Here is a 16,100-nt window from a genome sequence, read left to right as displayed (position 1 = left end):
GCGTTGCTTATTTGTGTTTTCTACCGCATTAATCAGGGGGAGTGTTCCGAAGATCTGTTTGACCTGTTTCCTGCCGCCAATTTCCGCCTTCGCACGACATGTAATAAATTAGAATACCATTCTCACCATCTTGCCTTGTGCCTTTCCTCCACAGTGCGCTTTTCAAGGAATGTTCTTCCACCTACAATAAAGCTGTGAAATGCTTCCTTGTGTGGTGTTTCCGAGACGAACACTTCAAAAAAAGTGCGTATACTTTTCTACAAGGCCAGCGAAGCACCTTTGATTCCTCTGGTGTTACAGGAGAATGTAGGCGGCGCTAATCACATAATATCATCCCTACGCTCGTATGAACCTCCTTTTCCATAAAAAAAATACTTAGCGCAATGAAGGATACCGTTCTAATTGTATTCCTAATTTGACCTGGTAATTGTATAAAAAAAAACTCAATTATAAAGTTGACTTGGCAAAAATAATGTAAGGGAACATCTCACCAGGTTGATCGTGACGATGAGCTCATACTGTTGATGCTTGTGTCCCTTCTTTTTTTTACCCTGAGGAGTCTTTACTGCCGCGGCCGCTGCCTGCTTCGGCGGAGCTGTTTTCACGGATCCCTTCTGTGCTGAAGGCTTCACTGGTGTTTTGGGACCACCTTTTGTGCCTGCACCTGGATTTTATTTATTTATTTAGTTTTAGGAAACAAACAGTATTAAAACATTTATAAAAATGCACATAAAATTTGTACACACACCAATAAAGTTTCTACTAATATACAACATATCATGTGAGCAGTCAAAAAAGAGGATAAACAAAATTTTAAACTTACAAGACTTTAAAACAAAAAAGAAACAAAACGGATTATAGCTAACTTAAATGAAATTATTTGTACAAGTATTCTCTAATAATAACTTTCTTAAACTGTTTTATCGAACAAGTATGTAAATCAATATTATTAAATTTTATATTATACTTATTACAAGCCCGATATTTAAAAGTATTTTGAACATTTTAGTATTTGTTGGTGGAGCATAAAACAATGACAATGAATGGCAATGGATGGGTCTGTTTAATATGTATAAGATGAAATTCAACAAAAGATCCTCAGAGCAGATAAAATTACACTAAACCGTAAACCCACGTAATTTCAGTTTTGTTAGGCCATCAGAAATAATTAAAACTATGATGATATAAAAAACTGCTGGTATATATATAATAATAAAGTGCATATTTGTAAAAATAAAAGGTATAGTATATATACACTGAAAATGGTCTTTGTTTGAGGCTCTTTCATGGCTAACTAAACCACTGATCGTATCGACATGAAACTATCACCATTCGATGCGAAATTTATCTTTCGAATTCCAACGTTTTTTGCTTTTAAAATTCGCCCAGCCAAACGGGCGGGAACGGCTAGTAATTAGTATACATATCAATTCATAGAATTTCCGAATCTATGTCTGTAATTTAGTACATTAGAAACAGAATAAATATTTTTTTTTTGGAATTGGCATATTGTATTTTTGTATGCACATCACCTAACCAGTAGCCATTCACGCTCTAAGCGACACGCCGGCAACAAGTCGCTCTCTCTCGATCACAAGTAAAGACCAAATTTTTCATGTAAATAATGCGTAAGACGTGGCTAGATTAATTAAGGGCCTGCATCTAATCAAAAGATATAACATTGGATTCGTTTCGAATAGTTTTAAGCATTCGCCAATTCCTTTATTTAATCAAATATTACTTCCTAATTCTACTTATACGCATACAAACTATTCTTTTCTGTACCTTTAATAGAATTTTCAAATTGATCAATAAGCGGGTTGAAAAAAAAAAATGTTTGATCATCTAGCTAGGAAACGAACGGTAAATTTGCATTTTTTTGGTTATTCAATTGACAGTTAATAATATTGTCAAATATGGGGCAACCAATCACCGTTCACAATATTATAACTATAATTGAAAATAATTGTTCTTTTCTTTTTAAATATTATGTAATTTAATTGAATTTCAAATAAATAGCTTTGTGGGCAAAGCCCAACAAACACACGAAAAAATACTGTATAGTTATTATATAGCAGTTTATAATGCATTAACGGTCTTAATATAATTTCATCCCAATAATAGAGCTTATATTACAAACAATATTAATATATTTATTTATTTTAAGCAAACTTTACAGCATTATATATTGCCTTTAACAAATTTTGGCAGATTAAATTATAATGAAATAAGAACGCTGGTAAATAAATGGTAATTATATAAATAAAATAAAGAAGAAGAAGTTCTGAATAATGTGTGCTTCTTTAAAACAAAATGCCCGTGAACTTACACTTACCTTTCTGACACGGTTGCGTCGCTTTTTGTCCAGCTACGTTTTTCTGATTGACATGACCTCCACCGTCGGCTGGTTTGTTCCGAGCCTGCCAACAGAAACAAACCTTAATTAAAACTACAACACACGTTGGACGGAAACTGAACTTCGCTTTAAATGGGGCACCGCTTAACTATACCTACATTTGTATGTACTCACATAATATAAACTGTAAGCGAACTTTTTATATTTCTTTAACTAAAGAACAGTTTCATCAAATCGACAATACTATTAATCTACACCCTCATTTTCTAACTAGAATGATATAATATAACCTCAAATAAATCTTGATGTTTTTCATGGAATAATCTCATTTAAAAGTTTTCACAATTATTTGGTTTTGGGGGACAAAAATGATAGAAAAAGTCTTAAAAACCAGCAAAACTTAATATGCTGACTAAGGAGAGTTGTAGCCAATATTTCGTGGTTCTGATGCTTAGGCCCATACTACAGAGGGCGTCCTAATACTTATTCCGTGGTGAAGTTGTATCTTGTCTCATTTATGCACACGTTTTGAAACAGTGATAAAATACACTTAATCACTGATAACACATTGAGACAGATTTTGGAACACGGACCTAAATGCGAGAAGTTCACTAGTCCAAAACACCTGGCAGTGCACGAAGACACCAAGAGTAGGCCTGATTCAGAAAATGGGAGGCTCCTCTGCACAGGATTCCGGCTAGATTATGGGTACCACAACGGTGCCTAATTCTACCGTGAACCAGTAATGTGTAAGCATTATTGTGTTTCGCCTGAAGGGCGCCGTAGCTAGTGAAACGTCACAAGGTAACGAGCGCAATTTTAGTGCCACTCGGAAATTTTGGGTTTTTCAAGAATTCTGACTGGCACTGCATTGTAATGGGCAGGGCGTATTACTTACCATCAGATGAATGTCCTGCGTATCTCGTCTCTTATTTTCATAAAAAAATATTATTTAAATGTTAAAAAAATGTAATTTATTGATACATTTCTGTTTACCATCAGTTTGGAAAATTGAGCTTACATTAAAAGAAATAGGACTCAATGGCACTCTTTAAGTATTTTACATTAACATTTCGGGAATAAAAAAAATACTGGTTGCACTCCGGGATAGCCGGCAGAAGTGAAAACTTGAACATTACTTGGTAACTACTAGTAGTAATGATGATTATTTAGTTGAAATAGCCGAACTATAAATCTTTCATCCATAATTTCGACGACTGTATTACGAATTTTCGATCAGGCAACGTCTACTGACGCGAGTTCAACTTTTTATATCCCAAGATAAGTGCTCCACGCTGCTAAAGAAGTTTCACTTCATTATATAGACTATTAAAAAAAAACATAAAAGAGTTATGATTATTGTATCAATATTGAAAACTTTATCAATAATTAAAATAGGAAACATGTTAGGTTGTAAAGAATTAGTAGAGATTAATTTTGCAATCTACTATGGAAATTGCCTCAGTGCTTAAATTTCATATTGAATATTCCAACTTTATCATCACAAATGCACAAAGGGCCATTCGTCAAGCTCATTTTGATGAAACGCACTGTGATTTAATAAATGAGGATCATAACCATTGATTGCGCAATTTGTTACGTGAAATTCAGAGGCAACTATTAATGGAACAGCTCTGACTTTATGTTACACTATGGAGACTAATCTATACATATAAAAATGAATTGCTGTTCGTTAGTCTCGCTAAAACTCGACAACAGCTGGACCGATTTGGCTTTATTTGGTCTTGAATTATTTGTGGAAGTACAGGGAAGGTTTAAAAGGTGAATAAATAGGAAAATGCTGCTAAATTAAATAAAAACAACAAATTAGTTTTTCCTTTGATGTGTCCATACATAATTTCTATGAGAGAATTTATTGACGCACGGTTTGACAGTTCTGCTTTGAAACAATTGCATTACGACAGCAGGGTGCATATTTTACGAAGTAATTTTTGATGTTATGATATATTATTGACAAATTCATAAAAAAAAAACATTATTTTATTTATTATATACAGAACAACGTCTGTCGGGTCAGCTAGTTATAAATAATTATCATCCGAGAGATTTCTACAACCTCTATCCAGATCAAGTACGTATGGAGCCAAATGCAATTTTAAAACTCTCCATGCGCTTGGTATTAGTAAAATGTTGGTGCAGCGGGCTATTAATAGGTACAATGAGACCTCCTCTGTTTGTAACAGTTGTCAAAGCAGTAAGGAAAAGAATTCGAAGAAATCTTGTCCGAAAGCAAAACATTTTATCTCGGGAGATGAAGATAGCACCTAGAAGAATGTCGCATATTTTAAAAGATAACTTAGGACTTGCAGAGGTTAAGACTTATAAGAGATGTCATTTCTTAAATGATAGTTTAAAAAAGAATAGGGTGGTACAATTGAGACAACTACTGAAGCGGTACGCAAAAATTTTTTTTTCACAAACAGAATTGACCGTAGAATGAAATGAAATGGTCACAGTTTTTTTTTTACGGATGAGTTTTTTTTACCTTTGAGCAACATTTTAACAAACAAAATGACCGTATAAATACGGTCATTTTGTCAACGGCTCATAGCTCTAAGGAAGCGTCCCAATCAGTCGACAGAGTGCAACGTGGGGTCTATCCGACTTCAGTGATGGTTTGGTGGGGTATTAGCTATAAAGGAGTGACTGAGCCATTATTTTGTGAAAAAAATGGGCTCAAGTGAATCAAGATACTATTCTTGGGATGGTAGTGAAGCCCCTTAGCAACACCATGTTCAATAACCACGAATGGTCCTTCCAGCAAGATTCGGCGCCGGGTCATAAAGCTCTTGCAGTCTTGGTTGGAAACTAACGTTTCGGACTTCATCAGAGCTGAAGACTGGCCGTTGTCTAGACCCGTTCTTAATCCGCTGGATTATGATTTATGGTCAGTCTCTGAGAGTACTGCTTGCTCTAAGCGCCATAATAATTTGGAGTCCCTAAAACAATCCGTACGATTGGCAGTGAAGAATTTTCCCATGGAAAGAGCTTCTATTATTAACTGGCCTCAACGTTTAAAGGACTGTATTGCAGCCAATGGAGACTTATGAGAACGAGAGATTATTTTATACTTATGTAAACTGTGTTAGTTTAAGTTTGTGAAAGTCAAAAATGTTATTTGCAATAGAATCTTCTCTTTGTTTCAGTATTATTGCCTATCCTCTCCAAGCCACAAACATCACATTTTAAGGAATTCGTGTTCAAAGTTTAATAGATATTAGTGTATTCCATACATGTGGGTTGGGCTGAGTGACAGTAGGGCTGCCATTTCTTTTCAGTCCGTTAATATGAATCACGTGACCAGTTTTGTGTTCTTAACTCAATTTCGACATGATTGTGGTTTGGAACGTTTTTCTGGAATAACGTCCAATTATTTTAAACTCGCTTAGCGAAAATTATTTTATGAAAATCTGCTCTATAACTATTTTTAATAACATATGCAATCTTTCATGTGATAATTATTCTCGGTTTGTTTTAGTACAGTGATTTTCGTATGTTTTACTGTGCGGTCGATGCGCTCTTTAAATTTACGACCATCCTACGTTATAGAAATGACATCAGCTTTAAGAACTGTAATGGAACTCATAGATCTTGCAATTTAGGGTAAAAAAGTGAAAAGAATGTTTAAGGTTGGCTTTGTATATGACTATGTACAGTTCTAATCTGAGATACGAAAATTGTAGGGTTACATCCTGACGCGATAAAACAGCTCCTTCAAAGATATATTACAGAGAATACAAACCATAAAAGTAATGAGAAATCAGAAGATGATATACATTTTATAGTCTATGGTACTATTGTTTTAGCTGACGTCACTTAAAAAAATTGGTTATAAATATATTTTACCCAAGCTGTATTAAACAGATCACATTTTAGTTTTTACATTATTTTTAATTTTTATGAAAATAAGGGACGAAAAGAGCAGGACGTTCATTTGATGCTAACTGATACGCCCTGCTCGTTACAATGCAGTGTTGCTCAGGATTCTTGAAAAACCCGAAAATTCTGAGCGGCACTACTATTGCGCTTGTCACCTTGAGACATAAGATATGAAGTCTCGTTTGCCCAATAATTTCACTAGCTACGGCGCCCTTCAGACCGAAACACAATAATGTCTAGACATTACTGCTTCACGGCAGAAATAGGCGCCGTTGTTTTACTCATAATCTAGCCTGCATTCTGTGCAAAGGAGCCTCCCACTGGTGACTAGTTGGAAACGATTTGAAATGTTACATCGTCTTGGTACGTAACCTTGGCAGATTTTGTATTTTAGCCTATATGTGATGAAAGGATAGCCTTCTTTCGAGCGGGATCCTATATGCGCTCTCCATAGAGTTCGTCCTTAATTGAGAGATTCAAAAACAAGTTCACCAAAAATGGTTTTTTAATATGTGAGCAATTAGCCCCATCAAATTGAAATTCCTGGATTAATTAGTATATTGAACCGACTTAAAAAAAGGAGGAGGTTCTCAATTCGTCTTTGTTTTTTTTAAGTTTGTTACCTCAAAACTTTGGACTGGGAAAACCAATTTTGATAATTCTTGTTTTATTTGAAAGCTGGTGCTTCCCATATGGTCCCATTGCAATTGGTCCAGGTCTGACGATGGCAACCATGAGAAAACCATGAAAGTCTTTAAATTGTTATAGGTAAGTGTGCACGACAAATTTACGAATATCTCAATATCGCGCCAACTGATTTCAATAATACTTTTTTTATTATATTTTATTTATACTTCAAAGGAAGTTTGGTGAGAGTTTGGTTAGGTTCTGATTATAAAATCCATGACAAAGTAACGGAACTCTTCAATTCTTAGGAGCAAATTAACGATACTAGGCCAAATCTTTTTTATGCTATCCGGATATTTGGGTCATCTATCTTACGATAGATATATCCGTCGTTATGGTATGTAATTGTCGTAGTCAAATATGATGACCAATGGAACTCCTTGACGACTTACTGCAAGGGTGCGAGTCAGTAACGATTATTGTTATTATTGGAGTCGGTGTCAGCCAAGGTAGGTTTGTATCTACATACATAGTTATAGGTGAGATGTGCTTGAGTAGCACGCGCGAAGTGAGGAGCCGAGAGGCGAGAGAGGGGTCGCGGCGGGAGGACACCGATTTCAAAAATAACAATAATCGTTACTAGAATTAGATAAATTTGTTAGATTGTATAAAAATACTCAATTATTTTCATACTTTTTAGTGCATATTATATCTATTGCTTTGAAATAGTATTTTGAAGTCGGTTGCTTTTTTTGTATGATTGTAATCAGCGACGGAAATAAAATCAAACAATTCATTGAAATTTAAAAATCAATACAAATATCCACTTAATCGTATCGTCTAGCATAGGCATAAATAGACGTTTAACTATTGTTTATCAACTACAAACTACAGGTTACGAGACCGTTAAAATAACACTTGGAAAACGACTATAAAGCTGTAAAAATTACGAGCTACTTACTCACTGACTTTGTGAGGATGTTATGATCAACTTTATTGACATATTTATGCACGGTACGATAAAAGTTAGCTTTATGTATTGCGTATTGTGTATGAGTTTAATTTTGTGGGTCATAAAACCCAGAAAAGCCTGGGTCTGTTGAATAAACGATGTGCTTTTGCCAATTGAGTGTATTGTAAAACGAAAACAAGTATTTTGACTGTTTCTGCCGCGAATTCACTGAGAGATTAAATACCATATACACGTCGTTAACAAAAATAATTCAAATTCAAATATGTTTATTCAAAATCGCTTATTGAACGTCAAAAACTACCACCCATTCAAAATACACTGCTTCAGACCTGAGAAGAACGGGCGCAAGAAAAAATATGGATTACAATGTAATATAGTACAATAAACATTTATAATTAAAGAGCCTGAGGGTGTCCGCTTCATTCCCAGTCTTTGGTATGATTCAAAAATTGTTTATGTTATAATAACCATTCCCACACAAACGATTTTAACAATTCTTTTAAATTTCGTTACACATTTGTTTTGTACACTTTCTAGGAAGTTAAGGAATTTATTTGCATCTCACGAAAACATGTTAAAATTTAGTTTAAGAATACAATTGAGACGAAGCCGGTATATTATAAAGTAATTTTTTATATTAATTAAAGTCAACAGTAACCTAAGTAACGGAACTAATACAAATTAAGTGCTTATTCCTCGTGGGTCGGCTGTCATCTTTATAACTAGAAACATACATTACATTGCTGTGCATGAATATTTTTCAAACTTTGAATATTTTTCAAACTTTGAATATTTTTCAAACTTGTGCAGAAATAGCGTGAAAAATTGCTGGAGTACAATAAAGGAACTCAAATTAATAACAGATGATATAAATATTATTAAAAAAAAGACAGGTTAATAAGAAAAAGACTTTCTATGAAATTCTTTACTGTGAAATGTAATATCTTGATTGCTATAATTCTACTACCACTTGTATGATTGCGGGTTATGGAAGAGTTTACAAACAGTTAGTTAGCCGCCCGTCGCCCATGCGAATTGATATAGAAAACAAGGAATAGTTATTTTTAACCTAATAAGTCACTATATTGAATCGCCAATCGTACACTTTGTGAAAAATATCTAGTCAAAAATGTATGCGTAGTTACAAAAATTCAAACAAAAAAGTCTTGACTTTGAGATTTTTTTTTCATCTATTTATAACATTATAAGAATAATTTTAAACGTTCAAAATAAAATATAAAGTCCAATAAAAAACATATATTTTTTTGTTCATTTATATTCACTCAATAAAGAACACTTACACGGAGAAAACCTCTTATTGACATATACACAAGCCTTAATGCACATCTTCTACTCGCTGGCGATCTGTGAGTCACCAGTGAGGTGACATGCTTATCGCTAACATGTCACTTCTAGTAATGAGCCTGACCAACTAACGAATTTGAATACAGAATAATAAAATTTGAAGAGCTTCACAAAAGCAAGTTTAACATCATTAAAAGTACATAAACATTATCTCGTAGTCGTTTAAGTTAAACGCCCCGAATCTGAGCTAAGGGATGCTAGCAACAAACTTGTGTGACAAACATTAAGTTTAATTAACTTACCCGACATAAGGTCTTGCAAGGCTTGCTAGGTCGCTAAAGCTTCTTGATTACATTAGTAATTATTGGTTAATATTTTTATTGATACACGCGAATATAGCACATTTAAATAATATAATTTATGTTTTTGAAGTGGAAATGACTTCTTATGGATCGATGAGCTTTCGGCTACATGTCGCTACTGTAACTACGATTGTGTTCTTTGATAGATCATCAAAGAACACAATCATAGTTACACAAATAAAATTTAAAAACAATATTTATGAACGATGCGGGACTCGACCCCTCGACCACTCGCGTTCCTTGCGAGTACTCTCCCAACTGAGCTAACCGTTCGAGTGACATATCATTGATAAATATTGTATGCTTTATTCAACTCTCAGGTTGTGGCTTCATCTACAGAATCTACTTTACAGTTGATAACCTGCTCGTCTCTTTTTATATTTTAAAAATAATAAAAAAATCTCCGGTTCAATTTAAACAATATGGCAGAGGTTGCCTCATGGCAACACGCATTTATATCATCAGTAGGGCAACTTGAAGAGGATCACATAAAAAAAGAGGTGAAATAGTTTTCAGTACTCATGTGCCAATTCCTCCTGAACTATTTAGCTTTCTACACTTTTTTGTCTATAATTTCAATATGCTATATCTTACACAACTCCCAAGAACAACCTTAAGTTTTCGCCTCACGTATTTTTATAAAATTTTTGACTTATTAATAATACTTCATGACAATATTGGGCAAACTACGCCAAGTTACGTTAATTCAGAATTATCGTCACGTTCTACACTATATTTGGAAGGGTCGGAAACTCGAACGTTGCTTCATTTTAATCAAAATCTTTCAGCTTGTGCATTTTTTGCGTTTTGAACACGATTCTATCGTATGTTCTGCAAGCGACAACCCTTAAATAATAATAATAATAAAATAATAAAACGTTTATTTTCAGATAACTACGATCCATTGTTAGTAAACTTATAATCTAACTGTGTTAGTAATTATATCTATGAAGGGAAATATTTATTTTTATTAAATGGCCAACATACAGACAGTCCCCGCTGTCGGCTATCGCTTTCAGATAACTGTTACTGCTGCTTCGAACTCGGCTGAGTAGAAAAGCTGCTTTTTTACGAAGAACGGCGTTATAGCTAATAACCTGTATAGCCGAGTGGTTAGCGATCCTACCTACTAAGCTAGAATCCCGGGTTCGAATCCCGGTAGGTGCAAGCATTTATATGATTAATATAGATATTTGTTTCCGAGTCATGGATGTTTAAATGTATTTATGTATGTTTATATGAATATATGTATGTTTGAGTAAGTATATTGTATTAAATATATCATTGTCTTGTAACCCATAACACAGGCTATATATGCTTAACTTGGGGCAAGATAATTTGTGTAAAACGTGTGTCAATATTATAGCTCCACTGCGTGTGCCAACATAGCTGACACGCAACTAAAAAGGCAGCTTCAACAGTGCTCTGTTGCCGTTGTTGTATTGGACTCGCAGGGAGCTGTACGATTTATTCGTGTAGCATGCCCACAGGCTGGTCAAGTAGAGCAATGAACAGTACGCTTTAAAAAGAGTTATTTTCACGTCTGTGTGCTAATCTGTGTGCTATCATATTCGCAACTCGGACGAGTAAAAAAATAAGGACTCCGTGTCACCTTACATAACAGTGAAGCACCAAAACAAGCCGATTAACGTGTAAATACATAGCTCCACGCACACACTAACACTACTACAGGCCGATAGGCGGCCATTAAGAGAATTTTCATCGTCTGTGATAGATCAGTTTGCGTCTCAATAAAATATTTTGAAAATGCCGTCGTGCGTTGTGAAAAAGTGTAAAAACGATACTATATAAGTATCTGTGGCCATATATGATTGTGATATAAATTGTGTAACTAGTATCCCCCGTAACCGCACACACACACTAGCATAACGGTGCTTCACTTGGTAATATCACGGCGCGCAGTCCTTCTTTTTTTACTCGCCCGTGATTCGCAAAAGCCCTCTCCGTTACAATACAGTTGTTCAGCATTCTTGATTAAACCCAAAATTGCGTTCCGCATTTTGAGACATAAGATGATAAGTTGTTGGCCAGTTATATCACTAGCTACGGCACCCTTCAAACCAAAGCACAATAATGCTTGAGCACTACTACTTGAGGGCAAAAAAGCATTCTGTCCAAAGAAGCTTCGGTAACTCTATCACTCAGACAGTGAAACAGAATATTAAAAAAAAACTAAGGGAGTTAAGCGAAACACTAGAAGCATTCATGTCATACCGAAGTAGAAACAACAATATATTTTTAGGAAAATAAAATTGATCTAGTGAATTTTATTTTTAAAATGAACCAAAGCAGAACACTTCAAACATTTTTATATTACTCAGTGAATAGCCAGTTTCCAACTTCAGAAACAAAAGTTTAACAATTAGAATAGACAATACGAAAAAGGCATCTAGTACAATAGTTGGAGCTGTAGAGAAGCTCATTTTATTTGTAATACTTTGCGTGGTTGCATCGGCTGTAAATGTATTCACAGACTGCAATATCAAGTCTATCGGTTCTATAGAGACAAAAAGAATTCAGAACAATACGCGGGGTAGCCGAGTTACAATAGTCTCTGGAACTTTTCAATTGCAGTTTGTATGTGAGTACAATCTTTGTATGCCTTTGTTGTTTATATTATTTATAAGGTAACCATGTCGTATCGTTCCGGAAACACCGCACAAGGAAGCTCATTCTACAGCTTTGTAGAACGTGGAAGAAAACTCCTTGAAGGTCGTACTTTGGAGGACCGCCGTACATTTCATATGGTGGGGATGATATCCTAACTTGTGGCGTGTCGTGCGAAGATGGCAGGAATCAGGTGAAACAGGTCTTCGGAACACTCCCCGTGGTAAATGCGGTAGAAGACACACAACGAAGCGATATCTCTACGCAACGGCAAGTTATCCGACCGTTCACAGAGCACATCCACGTCAATTTTGAGGTATGAATGAAGAAAGGCTGTCAATTGTTCTTTTGAAATACTTTTATAAAAGTAAAAGAGAGATCACTGCGTGGGCCGTACTTGATACGATATTTAAAAAATAATAAAGGTGTTTAAAAATGGAAGTATCTGGAGGTAGGTTACCTAACAGGCCATTCAAGACGTCCATCAGAAAAACTGGATCAACTGCTTTATACAATAGTTAAGTGTGTAAATGGTGAAGGAATATACGTTTCATACCATCTATTCGAAAATGACGCTATTCGCCTTTAAGTGTACCCAAAGATGGTGTTGTCTATAAGAAACTTTAAGCGGGCAGTAATGAGTTTTTAATCCTCTTTATAAGTGCGCAGCATTAATTTTTGCCGCGCACTTTTTGAATTTGGAACTTAGTGTTCAGCGTCAAAGAAATTGAACGCAAATATTGTTTGAATAAATACTGGCTGGCACGACGGCCCATAGTCGCGCCGCCGGCTGAATAAAAACCAAGAAATCAAATTAAAACGCGACAGCACGCGTTTTCGTCAATTTTCACGGATTGTTAAAAATTCATGGTTTTGTTTTTAAAAATGAGTTCTTCGAGTGACAATAAGAGTATAGAATTAACTCCTGAAAGTATTACAAGTGACGCAAGAAATGTGATGGATAATCTATTATCTGCAAAATCCCGTGAGAAATATATGAAAGCCTATAGTAATTTTATTAAATGGAGAATGCAACGACAAGAAATTTTCAGAAATTATGTCTTTAGCCTGCTTCCAGTACTTAGCCAAAACTAAACAACTTTCCACTCCTTGGAGTACCTACTCAATTTATCAACAGTCAGTTCTAATAACGACGTAAAGCTGGACACATATTTGAAAATATCTGATTTTAACCTAAGTGTTCTTAGTTTAAAATGTGGAGACTTGATGAGGGCCCGGTAAAAACTTTCTTGCCGTAAAAGTAAGTAATTATGTATAGGTGGATAAGTAAAGTATAACCATAGTGTTTTTAAAATGCGCATTTTATTGTAACCTGTACTTCTTGTTTTATTCACATTTGGTATTTTTTACAGGTGCAATAAACTTTTACAAAAACAAGATTTGACAGATCCTTCGTAATCCGAGAAGAATACAAAACTATTGTACAGAAATACCTGTATCTGCGTCCTGGTGATATGAAGACCAATCGGCTTGTCAACCGTTATCAAAATGACAAGTGCTTCAAACAAGTTATGTGAAATAAATAAAATTGCTAACATGGTACAAGAAAACGCTGCTTATTCGAAGTTGCCAGATATCAAGCTGTATACGGGACATTGTTTTCGTTGAAGTTCTGCGACCCTTTTGGCAGATTCTGGAGCGGACTTAACTGTTCTCACGTGCTATGAAGGATGGAAGTCGAGTGCTGTAGCAGAGAATTATATAGAAGATTCAATAAAAGGCATTATTTTCTCAAAATTGATTCCTTTAGAATTATTTTTGATGGTTTTTCTAATATACTAGATACTACTATAGATAATTGATTATTTATATGTGCGATCTATTGATAGGTTTTAAGTCCGTGCCAAGCCCTAAACAATATAAAACTTAATATGATAAACAGCAAGTCACGCGTGGTGAGTGTAGGTACCTACTATTACATTTGGCTTGGAACCGACTTCAAATCTATCAATATGTAGCACATACAAATAATAGTATTTTTTTGTTCATATTAAAGGTAGTAAGTAAAATAGTGGGAGATGAAAAGCAGAATGTTGCTACGTTCAGGATTCTACAAAAAAAAAACAAATAAATATATCATGAATGTCATATGTGGCATTATTAATGAGAATTCAGAAAACTACCGTATGCTTTAGTTTAAACAATACGTAAACATTTATAATATTGAAATCTCCATTTTAGATTTTATTGTTTGCAATCTCAGCTATTACAGTTTATAAAATACAGTCCACTAATAGACGTATGGACGCAACGTTTACCAGTAGGCTCCGTTGCACAGGATGCCGGCTAGATTATGGGTACCACAACGGCGCCTATTTCTGCCGTGAAGCAGTAATGTGTAAGCATTACTGTGTTTCGGTCTGAAGGGCGCTGTAGCTAGTGAAATTACTGGGCAAATGAGACTTAACATCTTGTCTCAAGGTGACGAGCGAAGTTGTAGTGCCGCTCAGGATTTTTGAGGGTTTCGGGAATCTTGAGCGGCACTGCATTGTAATGGGCAGGGCGTATCGATTGCCATCGGCTGAGCGTCCTGCTCGTCTTGTGCCTTATTTTCATAAAAAAAAAACGTTTGGCAGACAGTGAAACTAGTAGCAGCAACATATATTGCTATCCTTAACATCAAGTAATTCGGAAGCACGTTTATTCTCCTGCATCATATTAAAAATTATTACGATATTATTCATTGCATAGACTTATTATTTTTTTCAAATAAGACCCAGTCCAAGCCTTTAATAGACGCGTCTTTGCATCCGATAAGCTTGAGCATACATTTGGCGCTTTTGTGCTGCACTTAGGTAATGAATATTTTTTGCAATTCAAAGGATATCCTTCGAACCAAACTGAACAAATATCCAGTCATTTTCATTCAATGTTCAGGTCTCCTTATATTTTTCTTTGCTCTTAACTCATAATCACTCCAAGAGTTTAGAACCATTTAGAACTACATATATATATATTGGCTATACAAAGAGGTAACGTTGCCAGCTTCATGGGCACCTTACCTGCTGATAGCGATCTCAATGATACTTTCTATTTGTAATTAATTAATTTTGTTAGATTATTTAAGTTTTATTTTATAATTATTTATATAAATAGCGTTATTAATTATTAAGTCATATGTAAATAATTTGAAATAAAAATGATAATAAAGTAATAAATGTTTTAGAACTATAATTACGACTATTATTAGCTTACATAAAAGAGTTTCATTATCTGAGTTTTATTTAGTAGGAAGATGCGGACAACAAAAGTAAATATTTATTTGCTGATCTGCAAATATAGCGAATGGAATAAAGTATTAACCAAAAAAATCCCAGCAATTGTATTGACTGTAGTGCTGAAACGAATAAAAAATATGTATTGTATTTCAAAAAGGATGGACTGCGGAAAGACTATGTGTGTACATAGTTGAATAGTTTGCATAAAACGGGCTGCAAAGTCATGTATTTTCCTGAGTAAATATTCCGTTTGTTCATTTTATTTTTCAAATGGAATATTAATTCAGGAATTACCTTTTACTGTTAACGTGTTAATTCTAATTTTAATTCAAACTATGTGTGTGTCAAAGTCGTAAGCTATTGAATCTTAATCCTTTTTAAAAAAAAATCATACAAAAAGAAGGGAAAGGATCTTGTTGTAATTCTTGTTCAAGTCTGTATTATATTGTAGGGTATATATTTGACAGCATATTTGTAATCGATTTGCCATCACTGATGTGTCACTGATATAATATTATGTGAACTAGTTCATAAAATTATTAATTATTTCGTACATTTCTGGACTTGGGTTGTGTCAATTGAAGTGCGGTGCAGGGAAGAGCTGAGGGTACACGAGCATAATTCAGATCATCCATTAGATGGATTGACCAAATTGTAATATCTTTGGACGAATTATACGGCAGTTATAGAGGAAAAGCTGTAAAATTATA

The 16,100-nt window shown here is 34.6% G+C and overlaps 1 protein-coding gene across 3 annotated transcripts in view; it reads right to left on the bottom strand.

Moving 5' to 3' along the window:
* Positions 1-16,100, bottom strand: part of LOC126979646 (calmodulin-A-like) — a 222,324-nt gene that overhangs the window by 25,792 nt on the left and 180,432 nt on the right. For all 3 annotated transcript variants that reach the window (XM_050829100.1, XM_050829099.1, XM_050829098.1), the window contains exons 2-3: positions 2,336-2,420; positions 492-664 (exon numbers count right to left, since the gene is read on the bottom strand). In XM_050829100.1, coding sequence (XP_050685057.1) covers positions 492-664; positions 2,336-2,420 — 258 coding nt within the window. The remainder of the gene's footprint in view (positions 1-491; positions 665-2,335; positions 2,421-16,100) is intronic.

This window comes from Leptidea sinapis, chromosome 3, assembly GCF_905404315.1.
Source record: "Leptidea sinapis chromosome 3, ilLepSina1.1, whole genome shotgun sequence".
Taxonomy (NCBI): domain Eukaryota; kingdom Metazoa; phylum Arthropoda; class Insecta; order Lepidoptera; family Pieridae; genus Leptidea; species Leptidea sinapis.
This window is presented reverse-complemented; position numbering and strand designations above follow the sequence as displayed.